At 27.6% G+C, this 26,954-nt stretch overlaps 2 protein-coding genes across 3 annotated transcripts; both read right to left on the reverse strand.

The window, feature by feature from the left end:
- Positions 1–1,859: 1,859 nt before the first annotated feature.
- LOC135927768 (histone-arginine methyltransferase CARMER-like) lies at positions 1,860–17,772 on the reverse strand. 2 transcript variants are annotated; one of them, XM_065463938.1, is made up of 13 exons: positions 17,715–17,772; positions 17,609–17,674; positions 17,449–17,565; positions 17,302–17,408; positions 17,141–17,245; positions 16,716–16,826; positions 12,943–13,120; positions 11,795–11,885; positions 10,522–10,603; positions 6,355–6,530; positions 5,780–5,917; positions 4,137–4,813; positions 1,860–2,377 (listed from the first exon to the last, which is right to left on the reverse strand). In XM_065463938.1, exons 3-13 carry the CDS (start codon positions 17,510–17,512, stop codon positions 2,304–2,306), a joined length of 1,803 nt encoding a protein of 600 aa, XP_065320010.1. In that variant the 5' UTR covers positions 17,513–17,565; positions 17,609–17,674; positions 17,715–17,772; the 3' UTR covers positions 1,860–2,303. The 2 variants fall into 2 exon arrangements, with proteins under 2 accessions (XP_065320010.1, XP_065320011.1); XM_065463939.1 differs by having other exon boundaries at positions 17,609–17,728.
- Positions 17,773–20,745: 2,973 nt separating this feature from the next.
- Positions 20,746–21,493, reverse strand: LOC135928386 (ATP synthase subunit delta, mitochondrial-like). Its single transcript, XM_065464837.1, has 4 exons — positions 21,371–21,493; positions 21,161–21,314; positions 21,036–21,124; positions 20,746–20,993 (listed from the first exon to the last, which is right to left on the reverse strand). Exons 1-4 carry the CDS (start codon positions 21,467–21,469, stop codon positions 20,877–20,879), a joined length of 459 nt encoding a protein of 152 aa, XP_065320909.1. The 5' UTR covers positions 21,470–21,493; the 3' UTR covers positions 20,746–20,876.
- Between the last annotated feature and the right edge of the window lie 5,461 nt (positions 21,494–26,954).

Here is a 26,954-nt window from a genome sequence, read left to right on the forward strand (position 1 = left end):
TAGAGATGCAGGCCCGGCCCGTACCCTACCCGAACGAGCTTTAAGTTTGGTTCGGGCCTAATATTTTTAAGAAATTCTGGCCGGGTCTTAGAAATTTTTTAAAATATCTAAATTTATCAATTATATGTTGAATTTTTTATGTAAAATAAAAATATGTGATTTTAGTTACAGAAAGTAGACGACAAATAACATATATCGTTTATTACGAGTAATCATAAAAATGAATTTCTATATTTAAATAAATTCGGGTCGTGCCAACATGATTTTATTAAAAAAATCTCGGGTTCGGGCCTAGCAAAACTTTATAAAATAAATTTTGGGTCGGGCTTGAAAAATTAGGCCCTATGCAGATCACTAATGGAAAGCCTTTGTCTTAGATAAAAACCTTCCCTGGGTTCATTGGTAATTTTACTGATGCGAACAGAGTTCTTTGAAGTGGTTAAAGCTCGGCCAGCAAATGTGGCTAATATAGAGAAGATTATAGTTATATATTTTAGACAGCTCTTTGATATCAAAGATGTTTGTGTTAAGATTTGTAGGGACAAGGGATCTCTACGGATTGAAAAAGACTTAGTTTTTTAATATATTGCATCATTTTTACATATAGTAAAATATATATAAACTCTAGCATGCAATCCTCTACATCATCGGGCCTATTTTTCAAGCCCAGTCCGAACCCGGATATTTTTAAGAAAATTTTATGCCTACCCGGATTTATTTAAATATAGAAAATTAACTTTTTAAAAATTTTTTATTTACTCAAAATAAAATATATATATCATGTGCCGTCTAGTTTCTTCAAATAAAATCTATTTTTATTTTACTTAAACTATTCAACATAAAATTGATGAATTTAAGAATATATTCTAAAAAAATTCCCAAAGCCTAACCTGATCTCGATTTTTTTTTAAAATATGGACCCGATCTGGAGCCCGTTCGGGCCGGGCCTACTTTTGCAGATCTCTTGTTTATATAACATTATACAATTTGAGCAATTTATGTTAATATTCTATGATGGGGAATCAGTGGAACTGTGGAGAAACCAAAGATTTTCTACAAAAAATAAAATTTTATATGTTAATAATTTATAATGTCAAGGAATAAATTAGATCATACGTCCCGCATAAATTTAGGAGACACAGAAGCAAAACCAATTTTAAGATGGTTGGGCAAACTTATTATGAATTTTTTTTTGTGTTGAAAAATAACCTAATCCCGAATTGAATCCATTATATTAATTTTATATTTAAAAAAATATAGATTATGTAGTAGGAAATTATTATCAGATTTGCAAGCCAGGCCTGGATCATATTTCGAATTTTTTAAGATATATCTATAGCGGGTTTAAAAAAAATACCCAAGTCAGGGCCCGAATAGCCATTTGCTAACTTTAAAAAATTTAATATAAATAATTGTTAAAGATAAAAAAATCCGGGTAAAACCTGAAAATATAAAACCCAGACCGGACCTAAAAAAATTATTTTTTTAAAATAAATTCTGTGATAATTATACTATTCCAAAAAGAATAGTATAATTTTTTTAGGGTCTTACTAAGAATTTTCATTTTTAGATCTTGGAAAATAACCCCGCATTCACAGATGGCACGATGAAGTATACAAAAAATTAAAGTTAAAATTGTTATATTTATATCATATTTTGTACACTTAACTGGCGAATTCGCGCTAAACGCAGGGTAATGTAACAAGGCAAGACCGCACAAAAAACTGTAGAGAACCGAAATATTTAAAGCTCGAGCTAATCTCTAGTCCAATTTCGTGATCTAAAATCTTTTTAAAATTAGACTCCGTAAATACGCTATGGGCGTAACTTGACGCTAGGGTCAAACTATATTATATCCTTTAACCCCAAATTTATTATTATCCATTGTAGGTATATAAAGTAATATTCCCCATTTCCAGTCTCACTCCTCAGTCAAAAAAAAAATGATTTCAAAATCGTATTTAAAATTTGTAGCCGTGGATAATGTTCCTAGTGGAGTTACGGGTGGACTTAGCCGCAACTCGATTCGAGTTCGCTTTTAGCAACTTTTACCGTACCTTCTAGAATTATTCAAACGACGCGCCTTTATAAAAAAAAATCATAAATTATTATTTTAATTACGAACATTAATTTTCTTTTAATTAATCATTATATATAAAAAAAAATATGGTCATTTTTATTTTTGTAAATTTAAAAAAAAAATAAAATATAAAAAAAATAAATCTAAAATTTCTAAAAAAAAAAAAATAGTGAGAAAAGGGAAGAGAGGGATAAAAATGGCGCGAAAAAAAATGTCATTTTTTTCATCTTTTATTGATTTCGTGATTTTGTTCGACGAAGAAATTTTGAACTGCATTGGTGTAGGATGACCTCATATCTTGAATTAATTTTTATTTATTTTTTTTAATCGAATATAAATATATAATTTACAAAAGTTCGCGCTAAATAAAGGTATAATTGGGTAATGGCTAAATGTCGACTGATTCGGCTCAATTTTCAGTCGCTTGCCGGGGAAAAATGAAGCATATGACATAATACAAAAATTAGTCGTTTCATGAAGAGATGATCATTAAAATATTTTAAGTGATATCATAAATTTCAGAAGTAAAAGCGGCGTATAGCCAAAATATGTAAGAAACCAGTAACTTTCATAAAAAACAATCAAATTTCGGGCTCAAGTTGTTGTAATGGGCTTTGTTCACTTTTAATAATTAAGAGAAATGTCTAAGAAATCAGATTGAAGATCTCGAGAACCAGAAAATTGGTAAGAGTGTATCACAACCTAAGATTGATTAAAAAATGTTATAGAAAATAAGATTGAATATAAATTAAAACAAGGTTCTGCCACTGGAGAGCGAAACATTAATTAAAGAATTTTAAAAAATAATTTAATATACATACATATTTTATCCTAAACAACATTTATTTGAATTTGACCATATTTGACTTGTCAAATATGGGTCAATTGACTGAATCTTATTTGACCGTAGTTTTCGGCTAAAAACTAGGTTTAGCAGACTAAAAATCGGGCTTAAACCGCTAAAAATATATTAATTTTACCCAACTATACTAAAAAAATGTAGAAACGGACTAGTAGACCCCACCGCGTACCCTACCCGAACTGGGTTTGCGGTGGTTCGAGTTTAATATTTTTTTTTAAAAAAAATCCGGATGTATATGGCAACTGAGCCAATCTCTGTTAGAAAGTATCGTTAATAGTAACGACATTCCTTAAGAAGTAGTAGGAAAAGACATTCTAAAAAAAATTTTTTTTAATAATGGGACCATTTTAGAAAAAAATAAAAATAATTTAATTTAAGGCACAATTTTTGGATTAAACATCTGACAAAATTATTAATTATTTTCAAATAATTTACAAACACTTTTTTGCCAAAATTTCATAATGGACAAGACTAAAGTAGTGTTAAAAGAGATTCAATAGGACGACGAGAAAACTAGATGATTCATTTTGTATAAGTAGCTCAACTTTCGGGTAATAACGCGAGATGTTGATCCTTAATTTTCCAGCACCATGAATTTATTTCACAGTTGATTGCAAAAAAGATGGCTCACATTATAGGTGCTAATTCCGAAATATCTTACGCGATTAATATCAGATAAATGACATCAAAATTGACACGTTTTGTCTTTATAAAAAAAAACTAATATAAACTTCCTGGAGTAATACAACTAACATATATTGGCATATGTCTATCACCCGTGTTTTAATTACGAGGCATTCAAAAAGTTTGATAAAAAACCCTTAAAACGGATTTGAAAGACAGGATTTCAGGGACGTGTACAATCCTAAAAAATTTCGGTAATTGTAAGTGAAACTAATAATATGACTCACAGGAATAAATGTAATTTTCAATCAGAGGTCCACAACAGGTGTTTTTTTATAATTTTTTGGGGGAAATTGGAGTTATAATTATCAAAATAAATCAAAGCTAAATCAACCAATCAAATAATATTATAACATTGGGCACGCGTGTTAAACAAAATTTTTTGATTGGACCTGCAAGGTGAATTTTTTCAAAAAAAAATTTAACCAATAGGCGAGTATTAGGTTAGGTTACATCCTCCCGACCCTTCCTTCCAAAATATTTCGGATATTTTTGAACAACTTTACTCACTAGTAACGTGTGGGTTCCGCAAATGTGTTCCTTTAGTGTTCATCCTTTTGTTGCTTCCAAAATTGGGGTGATTTCTAGTTTGCTGGTGATGCTGTTGCTGATGGCCCAGCATAGTTTTAATGGCTAGGTCATTTATGTTGGTATTCGAGCCGCTATTTTGCTGGCTGTAATTGTTGAAACCTCCGCTTAAGGCGTTTGCGTGAAAGGCCCCATAACGAGTGTTTTGAAGCCCTGGTTCACAAGTATTACTATTATTGTAGTTGCAATTGTTGTTATTGAAATTCTGTGAGTAGTAATTATTTGGGTCAGGCTTTCCGGGAGTAGCGGCAATGACGGCCATCTCTGGTTGGTTTTGTAGATATTGACCATCGTTAGAGGCGTTGTCGTAGTAGTAATAATTGTTACCACCGTTGACCAAATTCGGATCGCTATTGTTGACAATGGCGTCTTGGTAGTTGGTCGGGATCTGAGCATGAACCTGCTGTTGATCATAAACAGGGTTGGAGGAATCAAGGCCATTACTCGTTGTGTTATTACTATTACTGCTATTATTGTAAGAAACGACCGAACTCCCAGGGGTGTACCGGAAGTAAGGATTTTTGAGGTCGATTTTGGTGTTGGTGACAGTATTTCCGGTGGTCTGATTTGTTAGGGTCATTTCGACGTCATAGCTTTGCCTTGATAAAAGTTTTTTTTTTAAAAATAAATCTTATAATTTTGAATAGTTTAAGGATAAATTTTGAAGCGAAAGGTATCTCCCCCTTCCAAAAATCAAAGATTTAGTTGCACAAAAATTCTTTGCAAAGTAAGATCACAATTCAGAATGTCATCTGAAAGCGACTAAGATTCGAACTGTCGGTAAGCGGATCTTCTAGCATTTTTTAAAAAAATTCAATTATTGGAGATCAACGCAGACCATTCTACAAAAGGTAAAATTTTTAAAAAAAAGCTATTTGGCTGAAAATAGGATCGAGTTTAGAAACCAAATGTAATCCAGATATTTTGTCAGCCAGCTGACTAGTGTCGTTGAAAAGCCCGATTTTGAGTCGATTTTCTAAAATGAGCCTGAATACGATTTTAGCTAAAATAATATTTTGTAAGCGTCGTGATTTGGCAAATAAATGTCTTAGCATTCTACCAGCTAGTGTTGTTAAACGATTCCATTTGAGCCGATTTTTATAAACGGCTAACTAAATGTTTTATCCTAATGAATATTACGCAAGCCTGAAGATTTTGCTAGATGGCCCGAAGGTCTAAGCATCTAACAGTGAAATCTCGAGGCTTAGACAATATTTTTCCTGGTAAAATATTAAGTTAGCCGTTTTTAAAAATCGGCTTCAAAACGAGTCGTTCAATAACACTACTACCAGCAATGAAATCTTTGGCTCTACATAATGTTATTTTGGTTATAATCTTAATCGGGCCGTTTTTTAAAAAGATCCGAATAGGACTTTTTAACAACACTACAGCTGACAAAATAACTAGATGCCATATGGTTCCTTTGATTAGAATATAGGAATAAGGGCGTTCAATACAGTGCATTTGCGTCAAAGAATTGATATGTGAACAAAGGCTATGTTATTGTCATTTAATAATTTTACATAATTTAAGAAAACACTCGGTGTTTTAATAGTTAATATTACCTGGAATTGGACTTTAGGTGCAATTTTCCTACAACCACGTGACCGAAAAGGCAAAGAAGAGGCCGGCTGAACAAGCACCTCACCTGGTACCAATGGGTCAGGGGCTCGGTGGGCGAGGTCGATAGCCATATGGTTTGACTTTTGCATTACATATTAATTTTATTTTTAAAATATATTTCATTTTCCTTCCAAAATTTTTCACGTTATTTCTTCTGATCTCTAACCTCCTTTTTTTCAAAAAAAAGTTGATTTATTTCTAACAAGCAATAATGTATTAAAGGATAACAAAATCGATTTTTTTTTAAAAAAAAAAAGATTGGCAAGTGTCAATCGGAAATTCATTGTCAACAAAAAATTTTTATAACTCGTTCATTTTGTTAAATTGAGTCTTTTTGTAATTAATTTTCTTGATTTTTCGAAATTTCGTTAAAATAATATTTAGACATGTAATTAAGATACAACAATAAAATAAAGGTCAAATGTATCTCGATACATTATTGCTTATGAAAAAGTACATTAAGTTTAGTTTTTGGCGATGAGGTGAATATAAATGAATCCCGGGTTATTTAATATACGTTTGTCCAATGAAGGCAACATCGAACCAAAATGCCAGCCCGTGCAAATGGGACGAGAATTCTATCTCGTAATAAAGGTCTATGGTTATGTCTTGCAAATCGGCTTCTTGGAAGGTGATAAAATCGATAACGTACTTTACACTTTTAGCCATGCATATCCTAACGTCGAATGTATCCTTTATTTAATTTTATTTTATTTTTTAAGAAAGAAAAATTGAAACATCTTCGATATCTCCTTAACAGTTCTGTTTCGTATTTTGTTAAACAACACAATGAGATATTAAAAAGAAAGAAATACACATCAAAAAGAAACAAAATATATATCAAAAAGAAACAAAATATATATCAAAAAGAAACAAAATATATATCAAAAAGAAACAAAATATATATATCAAAAAGAAAGAAATATATATCAAAAAGAAAACAAAATATATATCAAAAAGAAAGAAATATATGTTGTATTCCATATTAAATCAACCAAAAAAAGTCGATTCTCAACCCGACCCCCTTCGATTTTTTTAGACCCCCTTCGAATTTTTAAAAAATTTGTATGTTGGTAGTATATACACTAACTAATAAAAATGTAAAATTTTACTTTTCAAATCGGCTTACTTCATGAGATATGGCCATCTTTAGAAACGCGAAAATTCCAAAATATAGTATATTTAATTAATATCTCAAAAAGTAGTTAAGCTGAAGGCATGATTTAAATTTTATTAAATAGCTCTAGAATAGCCCTTTAATATGATATAAAAATTATTTTATTAATAAAAAGTCTATAACCAAAAACCGGAAATAGCTATAAAATAAAAATTGCTCTTTTTTTTTCTTTCAAATTTTTTTTACAAATAGACATTATACTTCTTAATATTTGTACAAAACTTTAGATTGGGACCATTACTGGGCCAATAGTTATTACGCTTTAAATATAAATAGTATGGCTTAAATCCAAAATTATACCAAATATATAGTAATTTACGAAACAAATAAAAAGAAAATTCCTTTATGATCGGGCTGACTATATTTTTTTTACAAATGTTTCGGGCTGTCAGCCCACTAGTAGACATTATGTCATATTTAACATATAAGTTTAGCGATTTTATTTTAGAGAGAAAATAATTGTAAAAATATTTATAACTTTATTTAGCTAATTATTTATATTACATGAATATCAAATGGAAAATTAATATTGTTATAAACATATTAAATTAAATAATATCATACATTAAATTATTTATTGAATTAGAATAACGTTTGACTTTCATTTTTCCTTCCATTGGAATAAATGAATGATATTTTTGTGTCCCGAGAATTAGTTTGGCCGTTAAAAATCTATTTTCGAGATTGGTTTCCATTCTTAAATATTCAACGTTGCTGACAAATGTATAGTTTATACCCGGGATATTAATTCTCGCATAATTATATAAATCCATAGGAGTTAATATATGATTTTCATAAGGACGTTGCAGGCTTGCTCTAGCAGCTAACCTCTTTGTAATTCCCCCTAAACTATCGCAAGGAGTTTTGCCATGTGCAGTTGCAAAAAAATGCCATTCTGCCTTGATCCCAAAATCATTATAATGGTTGTAGAGGTTTGCAAAGTTTTTTTTGTTCTTATACTGGGTAACGGCTCCATCAAAAAAATAATAAATTTTTGAAATCTTATCAAATCTTTCTTTCAAGAATTGAATTAAATTTATTTGAAATAAATAAAAGGAACAAGTATTGTGTTTAAGACAATCTGATATAACTACATAACTTATATGCTTGATGATACCGCTTTCGCAGTAATAAATTATAAATGGATGAAGTGTTGCCTGATTATTAGTCCAATGGAAGCCTTGAGCGTGATCTTGAACTACAAAAGCGTAGTTCTCTGCAAAATCGGATATTATTAGATATTCCTCATCCTTCAAATTCGATTTTAATGACTTAAAAAATGAAGATTGTTCCAAAGAAATAAATGCATGAGGAATTAAAATATTTAATTTTTCAATCAAATACTGCACAAATTCGCTGGCGGACTTAGTTAACGTTTCGAGGGTAATACGGTCTGCCGCCAACCATTGTTTAAATGTTATATCTATGGCATTATTATCAAACAATAAATGTAATCTTTCTTTAAGTTCCAAAGTGCCGGGACACATTTGGCATTTCTTTAAGTGACAGCAAGGTTGGGCTGGATTGCATAGACTTTGTGCAATGTAATGTTTATAATCTTTTAAGGGAGGAAATGGATAGTTATGCTGGTCAGTTAACTGATTTAATTTACCCCCAATTATAATTAATTTAAAATTTTGATGAAATGTACAGATGCACATTGTATGCGTTCCAGACCTGCCTGCTAAAATACAGCTTTTTGGTATCGTGATAGCAAACTTGCTGAAACCTATCTTTATATTACTATTTATTTCTTTAAAATTGGTAAATAATTCTTTTATATTACACAAAACTAATCTCTTTTGTACTTGGTTCCTTTTTCCATTAACTTTCAGTGATATAAAATTATTCATACCTGGCATAAGTCTGCTGTTTTCGTCAGAATTATAAAATTCTATTACTTTATTTGCAGTGTCATCCGGAATTATTCTACTTGGTTTTATGATATTTGGGTTTGACAAAACACCCTTTTCTTCAACTAATTGTTTAGCTGTCCGGGCCATAAAATTTGTGGTTGAAAATTCCTTTTCAATTTTATCAAGAGTCCAAGATTTTGGTAAAACTGTTAAATTTTTCCCTGAATTTTCAAAAATTTATTTACAGGATATTTTTTTTCATTTAACCTTTTCTTTTTAATAGGTGTCTCACCTAAAAATGGCAAAGTTTCATTTAAAGTTGAAATTGAAGTATTAAAATCTATATAAGAGTCGGGATTATTGCATGGTTGATCAGGTTCAGAATCGCTAAATGTTTCAATAATAGTTGAGGTAGAAGGTAAGTTAGAAATAGAAGGTAATGTGATCGGGATCGTAGTAGTAAAAGGTGAGATCAGATTTGTTGAATATTTTTTTAATTTTTTTCCGGCAAGAGCTACAAATATTTTGATTAATTGATAAGACAGAATTCACTTCTATCATCCATTGTAAAACATTTCTGAGATCGTAACGTACTGAATGAGATTTCATTCTAAAGGGATTACAGCACTTTACTGGAATAGAAATAACTTTTCTAGACATTTAAATTTTTTTGGAAAGGAATAAAAGATAGCTATTAATTTTATATAAAATTAAAAATAAATTGGATAATGAATACCGATAATTTAATTTTCTTAGAAAAATGGCTTTATAAAATTAATCAATAAAAATGACGGCTGTTGCTGTTGGAATTGAATTTGATTTTTATGATAATTATTTTATTTGATAATTAATTATAAGTAGAAAATAATCTTTATGAAAATATATTTCTGACGATCACAAAAATAATTTTTTATCTGGCAAAGAAAATAATCTACATAATTCACTCATAGAAAGGTCAAAAATCTCGAATTAAAGAAGAAATTTTTTTTTTTTTGGGGGGGGGCGAATATAAATCTTAAGATGGGGTTCGGATTTCAGTTTTAATACTATTATTCACAAATATTATCACTTTTGTTAAAAATAATAATTACTCATTTCGTATAATATAGAATTTAAGCCATACTATTTATATTTAAAGCGTTATAACTATTGGCCCAGTAATGGTCCCAATCTAAAATTTTGTACAAATATTAAGATATATAATGTCTATTTGTTAAAAAATTTTGAAAGAAAAAAAAGGGCAATTTTTATTTTATAACCATTTCCGGTTTTTGGTAATAAAATTATTTTTAATATAATAAATTTTATATCATATTAAAGGGCTATTCTAGAGTTATTTAATAAAGTTTAAATTATACCTTTAGCTTAATTACTTTTTAAGATATTTAAAATTAAATATGGTGTATTTTGAACTTTTCGCGTTTTTAAAGATGGCCATATCTCATGAAGTAAGCTGAGTTGAGAATTAAAATTTTATCTTATTGCTAGTTAGTGTATATACTACCATCATGCAAATTTTAAAAAAAATCGAAGAGGGACGGGTTGAATCTTCAGTTGATTTGATATGGAATACAACATATACATTTAAAAATAAATTTAATAAAATGTAATTTTTTTTAAATATCGTTTTATAAATATATTCACTCCTTACAACGATTGGCTGTTGGAAAACTTCGGTTTGAGCTTCTGCCTGGAGACTCGTCAGATCCATTCCGTAAAACGAATTCTGAGACCTGAGAGTTATGGTGAGAAATAAAAATGAAGTTAAAGTATCATTTTTTTCCCCGTTTACGTCAAATGTTTCTAAATTTCAATTCAATCCATCCGAAACACATTTATTTTATGAATCATGATAGCTATAAAAATCTCTAAATATATCTCATCGTATTTAAACAATAATAATTTATCGTGCTCCCCTTAATCTTTCATTTAAAGGTAAATATACTTAATTCCCTCATTAAATGAACAAAACCCATTCTAGCAAGTATGGCATTCAAATCTAAGACGATAACTTAACACATAATCGGTATCCAATTTATAAATGAATTATTATAGGAACTAGGGGGCCTCAGCATTATGAGCTTATAGTAGTTTAGGGGGAAATGCTTAGAGTCTCTATCCATATTCAAGTATAGACAGGCTTGCTAAGCACAACCAATTACATATATCGCTAACCCGATTGGCGATTCCTTCAATTTAAAATGCATTTTGAAGCGTGGCTGAATTCAAATTAATTGGTACGCCATATTGGTTTTTAATATAAGAATTTTTGAAAATAAATGATTCTATTTTTTTTAAAAAATTCTACAAAATTTTTTTAATATTACATAAAAAAAATCAAAATGGCGTGTCATAACCAGCTGATTTGTATCGAAGTATATTTATCCTAGGTAAAAGTAGTATTATATCTCATCGATTTCAACATATATTAAGTAATATTTGTTTGACTTATATTTATGTCGTGTTAATAATAAAATTATTTTTTTTTAGAACTGCCAAAATTAAAGATTGGATCGGGCCGGATATTTACTGTAAGGATAATATATAATTAAATGAAAGAATGAAATCACAATTTATCAACCTTTTTTATATCTAAAAAATATATCATTTATTTTTAGGTATAATTCTGTTCCGGCCTGATAGGCTAGAGCTCAGTCCAAATTTTTTAATATTAATATTTAAATTTAACGGTATAAGGTTTAAATAAAAAATCGCCAATCGCTTTGTTCTAATCTCAGAGAAATTATTTTCTTAGCCAATGAGCATGGCGTAAATTTTTTTTGCCTGAGTTCAGTTTTGGTCCGATCTGCAGGGATCTAAATCCGCGTGACCCATATATTAAATAAGCACAAATTGGGGAGGGGGGGGATATTATTAAAAATGCCTTTTAAATGAGTGAATGAATGAAATCTATCATGTTAAACCAGAACGAGCTCCTATTGAACGTTTCCATGAAAAGGGCTTCGTCCGTGAATGGAGATATGTGTAGGTCTCCTTTGGTTGGGTACATCCGACCTGTATTAATGTTTTAATAAAAAATAAACAAATATTTTTTTTAGATGGCTATTCATTATGATTAAAATCTATTGATCCTTTCTGGTCAGATCCCTGTAGGCCCAGTCGGCAGTCTATTTTAAAAATGTAGAATACATTGTCTCTAACTTTCATCGATTCCAAAAACAACTTAACAAAGCAGCTTATATTCTGTAAAAAAAATTTGGTCTCAATATCGAGGCTTAGCTTAAAGGTTATAGCTGAATGATATAATAACACTAAGATCGAAATAACCTCAGGAAAACTGCGACCTTCCCTTCCTAATGCAAGCTGATCTCTGATCCAAAAAGTATATTTGTGGAGTGCACCACACCCCAAAATAGCTGGTGAAAATTCACTATCAGATTTTATCTTGGCCTGGGCCTTAAAAAATATTTTGAAAAATTTGTCCAGCCAAGGCCCGTAAATATTTTTATAATATAGATTGATTATAAATATGATGTGAATGATGCTAAAAAATAAGGAAATACTAAAATTTATAATTATAAAAGGTAAGAACATGCAAATACATTTTGTGTGTTAAAAGATAAGATATAGAGAAGAGAAGAGATATTAATTGATATCGACCAATTACATATTCGATATCATATCTGACTTTATATGCTGAAAACATATTACTCGTTTAATTAATAATGCATACATCTGTATATACTCATCTCTTATACTTTTTAATAGTATAACATCTATAATTATCCCATAGCATAAGTTCATCTAAATATATTACTATGATAGTTTATATTTGTGTATCCAAAATTATTTATATACTATAAAATTAATAGTGATAAATCACTTATTTGTATAAGAGCATTAATCCATTTACATAATAAGTAACAAAAAATAAATTTCAAAAATTTAAGGCGCTATTTTATCGGATAGTACAATATCGGTCGATAACCGATATTTAAAAAAGACGAAATATCGGCTCGATCCGATAAAATAAAAATATATCGGTAACATCCCTAAAAAATTAATAGAGAAGGAATAAAGTGGTGGCGTTATGATAATGCCAAATTCAAACCTCCAGGCCTAAGCCATTTTTTGGCGTGCAGGTAAGTCTCCAACATTCTCTCGTTGAGGAGCATATAACCCAGGGGTTCCGAGACGATGGTGTCTACGTATTCCGGTATTTCGACTTCTTCGACCTTGCCTCTCACTATTTTTATCACGCCTGAGAGACCGTTAGCTTCTATGAGTTTCTTGGGTGGAAAATAAAGAAGTAAAAAATTGTGATATAATATAAGATTAGAATTCAAAACTAATATTTTTATCAATAAGGTGAATTATCTTTAGGCCACGATTATACTCATATTATAAAGATATGAAGTTGTAAAGATTTCTCAATGACATATATAATACCTAGACTGACGATTCATTCATTAAAAGTGTACATCAATGCGAATCAGCTGGAGACGCCATCTTGGTTACACTATTCATTATTAAAATTTTAAAACGAGAGCCTAATTTATTCCTATATCTGATGCAAACTTTATTAAAGAATTACCGGATCATCGAGATAATAAGGAAGCAAGTTATCAATTTAATAGTAGTTTTTTAACATGAGTATAATTACTATATGTGTTACCAAAATGGCGGGTCCAGCTGATTTTCTTTAAACGACGCTTAAAAATGCATTTTAATGAATGAATCGTCAGTCTAGGTATTATATATGTCATTAAGATTTCTTAAAAAATCAAAATTTTAAGAGGGATTGCAACCGAGAAAGGGGGGGGGGGGGGGAGGGGGCTCTCTTTCAACACAAATTTGTCTGTTCAAAGCTAATAAAAATTTTCACCCCACAACCCTCTCTCTCAAAAACGTAAGCAATATATCATATATAAAGAAAGTAAAAGACAATATATCATTTATAAAGAAAGTAAAAGTTAATAATTTTTTTAAAATACTATAATTCAAGATTTTTAAATGGAAAAAAAATAAGCGAAAACTCAACATTATTTCAGGAAAATATAATATAGTCAAAGGACTACAATAAATGGAACTTAAAATCAATCTTAAATAAGATTTTTTGGGGGAAAATATAGCTGCTAATACCCCCCCCCCCAGCCCCTCTTACCAAAATTTTAGATACACCTAAAAAATATACTTCCAAAATTATTTAAAAATATAAAATATAACTTCTATGTGGTGACTATAAAAATTAGGAATAATGTTACACATTCAATTTTTTTCACTGGTATACAAGTTCCCAAAGTTGTTAACGCTCATTTTTAAAAGTAGCTAGCTCCCACTCCTACCTTCTCAAGAAGAGCTAGCTCTCGCTCCCGCTACAAGATTTTTAAAAGGAGCTAGCTCCCGCTCTAAGTAATGGAGTGCCACTCCATAACCGCCCCTTTGATTTTCATTTTTTTAGAAAGGTATACGAAACAAAATCATATTTTTTTATCAAAAAGTTTTATTTATATTAAATGATCTATCAAAATATTGATAACCTTTTATTAGCATTTAAAAGTAATAAATTTTCTAAATTAGAATCTAACAAACATCCATGCGTCTCCCCTAAGACCTCTTTTGCAATACTAAATAGGCGCTCCTCAGAAGCACTAGAAGTAAGCGAGGTATTGTATTTTGCAAAGATATTTTTTAATTATGGGAATTTCTCCAAAAATAGTAATTTTGGAATCATTATTTAAAAAATATTTGTCCAATATATAATCATCCTGATGATCAATTTCATGGAATCCAAAAAAATCTTCTAAATTATTTTGTTAAAAGAAAGATTTTTTACTTTTAAATGCTTTTTTAGATTGAAGCTCCTCACTTTTGAAAATTAAATAGTTTTAAGCACAAAAGACATTTTGCCCTTAAATTTGTTTGATCATTTGGACTAAAATCTTTTAGAAGTTTAAAATATTTTTTGTATGATGGAAATGGAAATTCGATTTCTTCCTTTATGATCTCTAAATCCATAATATCTAAAATTATTTTTTGTTATATATCTATAAAATTTATTAATATGACTTACAAGATTTTCCAAAAAATTTTCAATATAAAAAGAAAAAACTTGATGTTTAATATTTAAAATGATTAGATGATAAATCAATATAAAACTCGTATAAACATTTAATAATGGATAAATTTAAATAAAATTTTATTTTTGTTCAATTTTAATTAATAAATATTAATATGTATAAAATAATTTAATTTATACATTAAATTAGGAGCGATGGAGCAGCGCTCCTCCACTTTAGCACTAAAAGGAGCTAGCTATCGCCCCCACTCAAAGGAGTGGTGCTCCAGGTGTTTTTAAAAAATGTAGCGGCACTCCAGGAGCGTCGCTATTTAACAACTCTGCAAGTTTCTGATCCCGAAATTCTTTTAAATTACCAGCTGACTCCGGTACTTAGATTTGAAAAAATAATATATCTTATCTCTATATTTACCTAAAATGAATTATTCGTTATTTGATTCGTATTTTAGGATAAACAAAACTATTCGATTCAAATAATTTTTTTCTATTATTCAAATTTATCGCAAATATTTGACATTATTCATAAATATTAGAACTTATTTTCCTTACGGAACAATCCATATTTTTTTTAAACTTTATTTCTATATCTATAAATTATATTCTAAATTTTATTAATCTAATTTTTTTAGACAGTATTCAATACTTATTTCATTTAAAGATATTGTAGTAAATACATTATTTCTTAATTTTCTATATTTTACAAAATGCGAAATATGTTAATATATAATATATATATATAAAGAACCAAGATTTGGGATTTAGCTCTTTAAAAAAAACTAGTCAGATACAAATAGGGAAGAATTAGACACGGACTAGTTACCTGATTTGGTATAACTTTAATAAAAACATTGCCATGGTTTTTTTTAGTTCTTAATGATGGGTAAATATCATCCTAGCCTACAATGATATATGGCTGATTTCTCTCTTAAAGTATAAAGGCAACCCTGATAAAACATAAGAAAAAATTTCATTAAAAATCCCTGAGAATGGGAAGAAAGAAAATGGTGGTTATTTTTTATACTTTTAATATGTTGTTAAACGGGTCATTTTAAGCCAATTTTTTAAAAACGGCTAACTCAATATTTTAGTCAGAAAAATATTTCCCAAGCCTTGAGATTTCGCTAATAGATGTCCAAACCTTTGTTCCTTTTACAAACATAATCTTTAGGCTTGCCTAACTTTTTCCTAGGTAAAATATTGAGTTAGCCATATTTAAAAATTGGCTAACTCAATATTTTATTCAGCCAGAAAAGGATTGCCTAAGCTTCAAGATTTCCCTAATTGACGTATACTTTTGTGGCATATATGAGCAAAATCTTCAGGCTTGCTTAATATTATTCTGAATAAAATATTGAGTTAGCCGTTTTTAAAAATTGGCTCAAAACAAGCCGTTTAACAACACTAAAGAAATTGATGAATTATATCTCTATATATTTTTAATATATAATTAATATTAATAATTTTTTTTAGACAGTTAACAAAAAAAAGTAATATTGGTGCATCTATGATTTACTTTAAGTTTGTTTTTTTGAGCAAAATTTTGATTAAAAAAATATTTTGAAGATCATAAAATTGTAGATTTAGGACCAATTTTTTTAACAAAAATAAATAATTGTGATTTCATCATGAACGATTTTTTATGTAATATAAATCACAAGAGACACATTTATAAAATATTTTTTTTTACAAAATATATTTGGAATTTTATATAAAATTTGACCAAATGTTGCTAATCTCAAAAAATTTTAAGATTTTTTTTTATTGAAGAGATCATTTCAAACTCTGGATTTATTTATATATTATACTTGAGCATAAACTGCCATGGAACTAGCTTCCACTGCATAAACTGTCTTGGCTCCACAATTAGCAGCAAAAAAGGATAAAATACCTGAACCAGCTCCAACATCCAATATAACCTATGTGTGTATGTATATATAAACAAAATGAATATATGAAAATTAAAAAGTATATTATATATTTATTTATATATGTTTCAAGATATAAGTATTTCCATTAGATAAATTAAAACTAAATTTCAAGATAAAAATTAAAATTCATATATAAAATGGAAATTAAACAAATTCCATGTTAAATTAATTTGTTTTTTAAAGTATGTAATGTGATTGTTTGCAGAAAATCTTTAATATAGAGATAATCATATTTCAATATAAATATTTATAAAAGGATAACCATTAGTCATAGTTTTATAATACATTAAATGATTTATTACTTTATCTTTAAAATCTAATGTGTTTCCAAATATGGCTCTATAATATGTGTTAGTTCTTATATAATCTTGCATCATATTTTGTTGTTGACTGAGGAGGCTATAAAACTATTTTTTCAATAAAATTATATTCTTAATTTGTATGAAAAAAATAATCTAATTACATGAAAGTATTGAACTTCAGATGTCTCATCAGTTCTCATGGTAAATACATTTTTATTTTTGGTTGGATTTAATGAGCAATTAAGAAAATTTAACGCTTTTTCAACATCTACAAAAAATAATTACACCATATTTGTATAAAAGTGTACCTTGTTCATTTGGAAATTTAATAATCATATTACAACAAATAAGTGTTGTGGCACCATAATTCATAAAACTATTTTTTGAGGATAGTTTAATATTTTTAAAGGGATTTTTTTCTTTGTCTATAGTGAAAGATCATATCATATCAAATAATCGATTAAATACCGTGATATAATTGAATAACTACAAAATTTCCATGAGATATTAATTTAGCAGAATCGATATTATCATCTGATGATATAGTACTAAATGATTCATTAGTAAATGATACTGAAAGAGGTTTTAAATTTAAAGAATCCATAACTTAAAATATTAAGAAAATCAAAACATTATGAATGAATGTGGATTAATTAGAGAATTCTAAGTTGACTTATAGCAAACTCGATAAACTATATCAATTATTTTTATATCTAACATTTATATTATAAAGACTACTAGAGCAAAGCCAGATAAAACAGCGGCCTAAGATAGATGAAAATTTTACAGAGGGCCAGGTCAAAAAATATAGGCAGAAAAACAATAATTTATTAAATAACTGGGTATATAATCTTTAATTTTTTTTGGTTTACCCGGACCTAAATCTGATCTATAATTTTGATGAACCTGAACCAAAAAGATATAAACCTAACAAATTAAACTCCATCTTAAATATGCAATACATAATATTATTTATACATTTTAAAAAGATGATATTTAAAAGGTAATAATAATATTTTATTTCATTGCTATCTCACTTTTATCATATTTATCTCCCCGGGCCTTAGCATTTTATTAATTTTTTATATATTTAATAATAATTAATCTACAGCACATGTCTATCAAAATACTTTATTACAAAAAGAATATTATAATCTTTTTCATTTTCTTAACAAAATTAAAAGATACTTTATTATATTTTTATTAATTTTTTTGTGGATATAATTTATTATTATTCTTTCTCTCAGGCCTAACTATTTTAAAATATGTGTAAAATTTACAGTACAACAAAAATACCTGAGAAAATCTAAAACTTTAATCAAGATAAATTATTTTACTATAGATCGATTCATTCATTAAATTCATAAAAGGGAATGATCTATACAACGAACAAAATTTATTAAAATACAATGTTTATTTTTCAATATAATTAATGGAATCATATCACCGATCTACTATATAAATCCCCCCAAGGATGGGACACCTAGTTGAGTTTAGGAAAAATAAAGAACTCAAACTATCTCTTTGTGATACACGCACTGAACGGACTAGGCGACAGAAACTACTCGAATGCATCAAAATTTTTATTATATAATGATAAAATTACAACGCTATCTAATATTATAGTGAAACAAAAAAAAAATTTATAACGTTTAAAGCTATATATCATTACCTTATTAAACTTATGAGTTAGCTGTAATTTTCACGAGTTTAAATAAAATTAATGTGGATTCTTATATAAATAAATATATATTTGATGGACGCGTTTAATTAATATTCATCCTTGACTAAGATAAATTAAGTAAAACATAAAAAAATTTCATATGTGAGTTTTACTTCAGTCCATACCATATTAATAAATGATATTGAACTTGAAATGCCTATATAAAATTTCGAATGAATATTTAGATTTGGCAGCTTTCGCCAAATTAAACATAAGTGGATTTAAATCAAGTTATTTTATTGATGACGGATGTTAACTTTTATTTCTCTCTATAAAAAAATATTAAAAAACAGAGACCTGCAAGCCTGGCTTGGGCTGTACCGATCGGGCCATATTTGAGAGAATGGGCCTTAATTTTTTGACCAAGCCCAACCTAACAGTAAATAAATTTTTTTGGCCTATGCCCAGCCCATATTTAATGTTAAAAAAATTCTTAAGTCCATAATAAGTATCACAAAAGTTTCCTGAGCCCTAGCCCAAACCCATACACAAATTTAATTTTTTTTAATTTAATTAAAATTAACAAAATTTAAATATATTTAGGCAATCATTTTGTTTACACTACTGAAATTTATTATTATTAGAAGAAAAAAAGTCAATATTTCATTAAAGTAGCAACTGTTTTAAATAATCTAAATTTAATAATTTTAGGCCCAAGCCCATTAAAAAAATTTTTTAAAACACAGGCCCGGCCCAGCCCAGCCCTACTAGAAAATATAATATTAGCTGGTATTGGCATGCAGGGGCCAGCCCATGAAGATCTCTGTCATATTTTAATTTTTTAAATATAGCCAGGCCGAGCTAGGCCTGAAAATTTTTTAAAAAAAATATTCAGGCCATATATTTTAAAACCAAATATTTGATATCACAATTACTAGCTATTCAAAAATAATTATAATATATTTTTAAAAAAAATAAATCTAGGCTGGATATTATTTTGTGGATGTCTTTATATGATGGCATTTAATTCAGGATGCAACTTAGATGGGGATGCCATAATGTGTAATAAAAATAAATAATATAACTAAATGAGCATGTAGATTTTCCTACAATTTAATTCAAATGATGATAAATAAATTAACAGGAGTTAATTCGAGTGCTGCTTATAACAAACCTCAGTAGAAAATACTATACTTGGTAAAATAAAAAAATTAAGAAACAAACAATAATGCCAAACAGTCAGGATAACCAGTTAGTAATACTACAAATTAAAAAAATAAGGTTATACGTGATTATGAAATTTTTAAACAAAAATATAACTGATTGTCAAGAAAATAAAATAGATAAGATTCTTTTGAAAATATTGAAAATAAAGTATCTTCAATACAGTTACAAGTATCTTATTAAAAATGTGAAAGATAGTGAGTACATGAAAAAAAGTCTTTTGTATCTTAGTTACAATTTTATTCTGTACTGCACAACTCTACAATAATTGAAAGTTGTATACAATTTATATAAAAATAAACATTAAAATGATTTTTGAGATTCTGAGTAATATTGGATCATAATTTCAAGGTCTTTGCAAAGAAGAATAACAGAAGTGTACATGAACCAAATATAAACTTTAGCATATATTTTTAGAGCTCTGTGATATATCTGCACTACAGTAGATTTGTTGTCTAGAAAAATTCTTTCTTTATGCACATAACAGCAATTATTATTTTTAAAGATAATACCAGAGCCTTGGCATGTAGGAGAATAGCTGTTATTAGATAATGTTTATAGAAAGTTCAGGATTTAAAAAAATTTTATAGTTACAAATACCACTTCCAATTTCTCTGATCAAATATTGAATATTAAATAATCCTGACAATTATTTTGAGGATGGCTTTAAAATTTAATGATGGTTAATGCAATATTTTTCATGCTATATTCTAGTTGCTACTAGAAAAATTCAATTATTTTATTACCTCTAAGCAATTACAAATAAATGTCATTTGAATTAAATATAAGCTTCATATTTCAATAAAAACATATTCTTCCATATATAATATCCAAAAATACAAACAATAATTAGGCTAATTTTGAAATTGTTTCTAAAACTTCAATGCCAATTGCTAATTCTGCCTTTTGATCTTCACTTGCTTTACTCATTTCTTGTTGATAATGATGTAGAGCCTCTTTACAAGCCTAAATATAAATTTAATCATAATTTTTAATTTTTAAAAATACAGATTGATCAATATAATCCAAAGGTATTGCCTCTTCTGCCAAGACTTGACATGTTGAATCAGAATTAATAGTCACAGTCCCACTACTCACTTAAAAAAATAATTTAAAGTATAAATTATAAATACCAAATATATCATTTATTTTTCCATCTTCTTCGAAGACCTTAATCACACCTGGTTTTAACAAGGCCAAAATAGGAACATGATTAGCCAAAACACCAAAATTCCCACTAAATGAAGGTATATCTACTTGTTTAACAACTTTTGAATTATAAAACACCTGTAAATTAATTTTTAATAACATTTTTTAATAACATTTTTTAAAAATCGAAATACTTTAGTAGGCGATGCCAAAGTTAAGTGAAGTTGATTTACATCGGCATAAGTACGAACAAATGTTAAATAAAATTTTCTTAAAGTTGAAATCCTCAGCATGCTGAAAAAAATATTTTTGAATAAACTGTACCTCCCATAAATATGGATGACATGACGCTTCTGTTGTCAATATATAAAATATGACATGTTAAATAATCCTATGTAATAAATACAGGCTTGTAGACAGGAATTTTCTATGAGAAAGGTGTTTCAAATTTTCGTGTAAAAAATATTAGAAATATAAAAATTAATTTAATTTTTGTAACAATTTAAAATAGTATATAACTTATTCGAAATAAAATACGAATTTCACAATTAATGAAAACGGTATATATATTTTTTCATAAATTTTTAGTAAGGGAGGGATTTCCACTCCATTAGTTACCTACCCGATTAAATGAGGATATTTTTTAGGTTAATGATAATTAGAGATATATTGCCCAAGGGGGAGCGAGAGGCTAAGCCCTCATCTAATTTTTTTTATTTTTAGCACCCCTTTCCAAATTTTGAGAAGTGATTGAGACCCTTCCCCAAATTTTTTAATACTTTTTTAAAAGTGTTAAATTTGAATCCCTTTTCTCGTGATTATTGTTATAACTTAAAAATTATAAAAAATCAAAAATTAATTTTTTTTAAATATTATTTTTATAGCTAGATTTAGGGACGTCACTAGCCTTTACAATCTTAGGAAACTTAAATAATTTTTTTTTAGGTAGCATCATCTAAAATTACCTTTTTTAGCTACCATTATTCAAAATTACTTTTTTTCTTTAGATAACATTATCAAGATCATTTGTCATAAAAAAAATATAGGATTTTGAAGGGGCTCTTGAATTTTTTTTAGGTCGAGCCCATGCTTCCCCCACCCTTAGTGATACTACTGACCAGAAGATGAATTTATAGCATAAAAGATAGATAAGCAAAATGTTTTATTTTGATATCTCTTTTAATAATATTTATTTATCAAGTAAAATAAAAATTTTGATTTCTATCATTTTAATATTATTTCTATATAAGAAATCGTCATAAATACTAAAATAATATATAAATGAAGGCTGATAAAAACAATTTGATTGGAGAAGCAAATCCAATAACAATCCCTAACATGACAGATTTTTAAAAATTTTTATTTCTTGAAATATTTTATAAAAAATAGATATCATTGAACTATTATTTATAATAAACAGTTAAAACTATTCTGAGCATCGCTGAGACCAAAATATTTGAACAACTTAGACAGTTACCCAATTTATCAAGACTCTTAACTTTAAAAAAAAAATTTCACTATCTGTTATTTTTAGTTCAAGCTAAAAAGTGATATTCAATTTAAACCATTTAATTTTTGTTAATTCATCAATCTAAATTTTTTAAATAGGTTGATTGTTAGTTTAGTCTACTTTTCAAAGAAATAATAAATTGGAATATTTTTTTATCAAATTATTCGTCGTCCTTTTGTTAATGAACCATTTTTTTTATTGATTGACTGATATATTTAAAAAATAAATTCAATAAGATATTCCTAAAGGGAAATTTATAAAATTTCTTAAATGTGTCGATACATTTACCCTTTAGCGCTGCCGAGTGCAAAAGGGGCATTCATTTTATAAATTTTATGATGACAAATAATCGAGCTAATTTAAGATTAAATAATTTGTACATCGGATTGGTAAGCGACGCTCTTACCGACTAGGCCAAAATGGCTTTCCAAAAATCACGATTTTTTATATATATAATAAATAAATTTGGTAGTGCCTATCCAAATGAAAAAAACTAAATACAAATTTGATAGGTACTACCTTAAAGTAGTAAGCATCATTAACTTTATTTGTCGGTCCACATATCAAAAGTTATAGCACAAAATTTAGGACTTATATTAATTTATTCACATATATAAGCTTTCATTGATACACATCATCTAATCCACTCCGGCTCTTGTTCTATCTGATAAATCTTTTGAATCTGAAATAATGCCATATTTATACATAATAAAAAGTTAATAATAAAAACATTATGCCTTAAAAAATTCTAATTATGGGAAGTTTTATTTAAATATTCAATTATAAAATAATTAATTCTATTATAAAATAATATGATTTTTAACAGTTAAAATAAAAATTAAGATTGCCCTATAAAGAATTATAATGATTTTACAAATACCCTTTAGAAAATATTGCATTCCATTATTATTTATAGAATAGAATGGCATTAAATCCTTGCTACACATGAGAATATAATTCCTTACCAGAATACATTTTTTATCTTTTATCAGTTGTATCTTTTGCAATGGGTTTGAAAAATATTTTTAAATTTTGTTTAGATATTTATTTATTCTTTACATGATAAGTCATGTCAAGTATATGTTTTATAATGTTTGATGTGGTGATATTTTTTGAAAAAGATTTAATTGGATAACTAATTAAAAAATTCACAAATATTTTTAAAATAATCAGAAAATTTACTCTGAAAATGAATAATTATTTTCATCCTCACCAACTTTATCAAGTGCTATTTGCAAGGATATATTACAAAAGACTTTATCTGTAGCAACACTGGTTCTTTTATTATATGTATCAGTTTTTAATATCAAGGATCCAAAATGTTCCATGCAAAAGTAGGTTTAGCTTGCAAGGATATACTGTATTGTGTCACAGGGTATTGCAATGCTGCATCCATTATAATTGTTTTAGTCCTGCTATTTTTATATATGTTATAATGGAAATAAAATAATAAACATTAATTAAAATTTCATTTTTGATAAAAAATAAATTTTATATGGTAGATTGCATTAAGAAAATATTGTATTACTCCTTATATAATAATTCATGGTCTTATAAAAAATATTTGAAATATCAAAAATAAAAGAATAAAAGAATAAAAAGAATAAAATATATAATAATATTTCAATACCTTTTCTGTTTTACTATCCTAATCTTATCTTGTCTAGCACGTTGATCACGGACATGCCCAGCGAGTTTGTATTATATGGATTGATACAAATCAAATTTATAGCAAATATCATTTATTAATTTAAAAAAATAAAATCGCATTTTTTTAAATAATTCAAAAAAAAATATTGAACAATATTTTTCTTCTAATTACAATTCATAAATAACACATAAAATTAATATTATTTTTAATAAAAAAAATATGTATCGCACATCGGAGGCGGCGTGTTGAGCGCCGACACTTTTTTGGCTAGGCGTCGGCGATTTGACCGGCGGCGCACATGTCTACACATGCGTCGCTTGTTTTAAGCCTTCCTTTAACTCAAATTCTTTGGTTAGAGCGGAAATTAAAAAATTAATAACTTAAGTAGCATACCTAATATCACTGTATTAATGGCGTTCGGATAAAGAGCCCGGGAATAATTATTTTGCTTAATTTCAAGTCATCCTCCTCCGGCAATATTTTATCTCTGGTCATAGATTTCAATTAAGATATTCATGTCATATTATATATAAATCCAAGATGCCATTACCAAGAGTTTTCTGGGGTTTTTTTTTAAAATAAAATATAAAATATTTCTTTTTTAATAAATTCTTATTTGTCTTTTTAAAATAATTATATTTTATTTTGATAGAGTTTATATTGTAATTTCTTTCTTTCTTTCTTTCTTTCTTTCTTTCTTTCTTTCTTTCTTTCTTTCTTTCTTTCTTTCTTTCTTTCTTTCTTTCTTTCTTTCTTTCTTTCTTTCTTTCTTTCTTTCTTTCTTTCTTTCTTTCTTTCTTTCTTTCTTTCTTTCTTTCTTTCTTTCTTTATCTTTATCTTTATCTTATCTTATTTTATTAATTTTCATTTTTTTTTTAAATTTCAATTTCAAATATTTATTTAGTTTGGAAAAATATATATTTAAAAAAAAACAATACATTAAAACTTTATAGGGAAGAAAACAAAAATTTTAAATATAAATATAGATAAAATTAAATAAACTAAAATATTTGAAAAACAAAGTGGGGAGGGTATTAAAAATTTATATAGTCTGACATAGAAAAATAAATAAATTATATTTATTTTTTCGGCCCGACACTTGCACTGTTTTTATCATAAGCCCTCATACAACAAAAACCTACTAACCTTGACTAAAAAACTGGAGTGGCCGATCGTCAACCCAACCCGAAGACCGGGCCAGGCGATAACATCGCCAATTAATTATCGGCCTATCTTGATCCGAGCTCGAAAAATATTATTTTTTACATAAGAAAAAGTATTTTTTTAAAGAAAAATATCATGATTTCGATAATATTTACTAATAAATTTCTTAAACATATTTATATAAAGAATAAAATATATAAACAATTCTTATATTATTCAAAATTATCGCTCGATACTGGAATTTTTAAATTTAATGTATAACATTAAAAAATAGAGAAATGAAATTTAAAATTTCGAGTTTGAGATTTTTCCCTTATAAAATCTTTCAAAAATTCTAGCCGCTGGGCCTCAACTTTCAAGGGTCTGATGGAACCCAGATCTAAAGAAAAAAATAATTTTGTCAATGGGGCTGGCTATCTTAGAGCCTTAAATTTAGACTTCACCGGTCTCTAACATAGACTAGCGATTCCATTAATTTGGCTATAGTAGAACGCCAATGAAAGGCATAATGCCTAAATGCTTTATGGTAAACTTCAACGTATGTATATATTAGCAGGCAGTGTTTTTTTCTCAATTTTAAATCATTATTTGAAGCAAGTTTTTAAAAACTTAAAAATTTGATTTTACTATCATGTTTGAAATACCTACCCTATAAAATAACAGGCAATTTCGCCGTAAACTTTTGAACATAATATTATTTATAATAGTTTTTCCATAGATTTTTTTTTAAATATAAATTATGAATGACTTCTAGGTTAATGATAGAATTGGCTACAATTCATAAGATAGGTATTCTGAACTTGCTAAAATACATTTTCGGTAATTTTTTTATTAAAAAAACGCGCTCAAAAAATGATTTAAAGTTTAAAAAAATAACACATTACCTGGAACATCGCAGCTAACATATACACTTTGTAGTACATTTTAAAGAATAATTCCTCAATCTTGGTTAGTAATAATGGTATTGGTAGTGTTGCTAAACGGCTCGCTAACTCAATATTTTAGCCAGAAAAATATTTCCTAAGCCTTGAGATCTCGCTAATAGATGTCCAAACCTTTGTTCCTTCTGCAAACAAAATATTCAGGCCTGCGTAATACTATTCTGGATGAAATATTGAGTTAGCCGTTTTTAAAAATCGGCTCAAAACGAGCCGTTTAACAATACTAGGTATTGGTATACGGCTAACAAAAAAGTATTTAATAGATAAATTTGATTTAAATAAGGGTCATATTTTAACAAAAAATTTTTTAAAATTAAGATCTCTTAAAAAACATCTAAAATAACATATCCAATTTCACGTTTTTTTCCATGATATTTTGTAAGAATGCATTATTGTCGGACTTGTCCGATAAAAACTAATTTGTAATAATTACCAAAAATATTGAACATATTTTTCAATAATTATCCATTTGCCGCTTAAAATAAAAAAAAATAAAATAATTAATAAGAGAA

This window comes from Gordionus sp. m RMFG-2023, chromosome 4, assembly GCF_954871325.1.
Source record: "Gordionus sp. m RMFG-2023 chromosome 4, tfGorSpeb1-WG-v2, whole genome shotgun sequence".
Lineage (NCBI taxonomy): Eukaryota > Metazoa > Nematomorpha > Gordioida > Chordodea > Parachordodidae > Gordionus > Gordionus sp. m RMFG-2023.